Source organism: Egretta garzetta, unplaced genomic scaffold (genome assembly GCF_000687185.1).
Source record: "Egretta garzetta isolate BGI_Z169 unplaced genomic scaffold, ASM68718v1 scaffold124, whole genome shotgun sequence".
NCBI lineage: Eukaryota > Metazoa > Chordata > Aves > Pelecaniformes > Ardeidae > Egretta > Egretta garzetta.
Genome location: NW_009259423.1, coordinates 181837 through 183665, shown reverse-complemented (window position 1 = coordinate 183665; position 1829 = coordinate 181837). Strand labels below are relative to the sequence as shown.

The window sequence follows — 1829 nt, the reverse complement described above, 5'->3', positions numbered from 1 at the left end:
CGGCCGGTCAGGGCTTCAAGGGGGCCCAGAGGAAAGGGGGGGACAAGCTTTTTAGTAGGGCCACCTGGGACAGGACAAGGGGGGATGGTTTTAAACTAAACCAGGGTAGGTTTAGACTGGATCTAAGGAAGAAATTCTTTACAGTGAGGGTGGTGAAACCCTTGGCAGGGGTTGCCCAGAGAGGGGGTGGAGGCCCCATCCCTGGGACCATTCCAGGCCAGGTTGGCCGGGGCTGTGAGCAACCTGATGTGGTTCAAGGTGTCCCTGCTCCTGCAGGGGGGTTGGGCTGGGTGACCTCTGGGGGTCCCTTCCCACCCAAAACGTTCTATGATTCTATGAATTAATTTCAAAGTAATTCCCCAGTCACAGGAAAAATGTGGTCAGCGCCAGTGTTTACTCTATTGATTGCTCACGAAGAGAGAGATCGACATAACCACATTTCCTCATCTTTAAACTCACCGATGGGTACAAATGGTGTCTCTTTAAATTTCCTTAACAGCTTCGATGTCTGGCTGGTGTCAGTCTCATACTCCGAGAAAACGGATTCCTGACCGGATGACATGGTGGCTGCGAAGACAAAAAGTCTCCCTTCAGGTTTGAGAAACACCAAGTTAAGAGAACTTTTAGAAAAAGGAAATCCCTTGCATATTCTACCAGTCACAAACGTCCAAGTGGTCAGGCAGAAGCACAGGAGCTAGACTCACACTGATGAGCTCTATACAGGTGATTTGAGTGAAGTCTTGGGAAGCAAGATATGGGATGGGGGGCGGGGGCGGGAAGAAAAAAGAAAAAGTAGCAGAGCAACAAATTCCTGCCATCCGTTTTCACACCGTTACAGATCCCAGCGGCCCCACACACATGGTGAGAAGCCACTGAAAGCTTTGGTCGCTGCCTGTGTTTCCCTATAGGACTCCCACCCTCCACCACACCGCTTTCCTTTCGCAGGTGATTCCTTAATAGCAGCTCTGACCTCAGGGAAGTTCATCCCTCCTCTTTTGCTCCCTGCCAAGTGTGGCAAGGGAAGCGCTCGGGTCAGAAAGTGCGAGCCGCTGCGGAAGGTCAGCCCTGCCCAGCACCTCGTCAGTCACTGCTGTGGCCTATCCCTCCCCGTTCCCCACTTCAAGGGGGTTTCAAACTCCTGCTGGAGAACAGGGGCGCAGAAAATGGCAGCTGCTGAGGAGCTGGAGCCGGTCCTGAAGCCCTCGATAGGCAGGGACCGATGTGGGGACACATTGGGAAGATGAGGAGAGTTTCCATGGCGGCGCAGGCGATTCCTCACCTGCCTCCAAGGAAAATAATACAAGAGCAGCAGCAGCAAGAAGGGCTCTACCTTCTGAGCCACCATCGTCACCCAACCAGCGGGGCCAACCGCCAACACGTGTGAGGAACTCGCCCGCTTGTCGTGCTGTCCCCGTCATGGATTACACCACGACCTGTGCCTTCTTCAGTGCCCGGCATAAGCATCACTCCCCAATTAACGCCCATTTCCGTTAGCACAATTAGCTCAGCGGCATCACCGAGGGCTCTGCTAGAAAAAAAACTCTCTACCGGAATTGTTCCAGGTTCGCCCTCGACACGCTCAGCAGCGAAACACAGCTCGGCCTCGCACAGAAGCACTCCAAGCTCTTGAAATATAAAACCAATGAGAATTTAATTTAAGCACGGGGTAGTAAATAGGCGCGAAAGATGCGTTTCAAAGGCGGCCGCGCTCCCCGGTTACGCAGCATTTTGTGCACAGCCATTTCAGAAGACTGGGGGGGGGCTTTAAAACTAAACGTGGAAACCTTCCCCGCTGCAGGCCAAAGGACTGGGACTCTCCCACCTGCTAC

General features: G+C 53.4%; 1 protein-coding gene across 2 annotated transcripts in view; it reads right to left on the bottom strand.

Moving 5' to 3' along the window:
• Positions 1-1823, bottom strand: part of HIGD1A (HIG1 hypoxia inducible domain family member 1A) — a 4822-nt gene extending 2999 nt beyond the window's left edge. For both annotated transcript variants that reach the window (XM_009636946.2, XM_035892521.1), the window contains exons 1-2: positions 1331-1823; positions 460-567 (exon numbers count right to left, since the gene is read on the bottom strand). In XM_009636946.2, coding sequence (XP_009635241.2) covers positions 460-567; positions 1331-1418 — 196 coding nt within the window. In that variant the 5' untranslated portion in view covers positions 1419-1823. The remainder of the gene's footprint in view (positions 1-459; positions 568-1330) is intronic.
• Between the last annotated feature and the right edge of the window lie 6 nt (positions 1824-1829).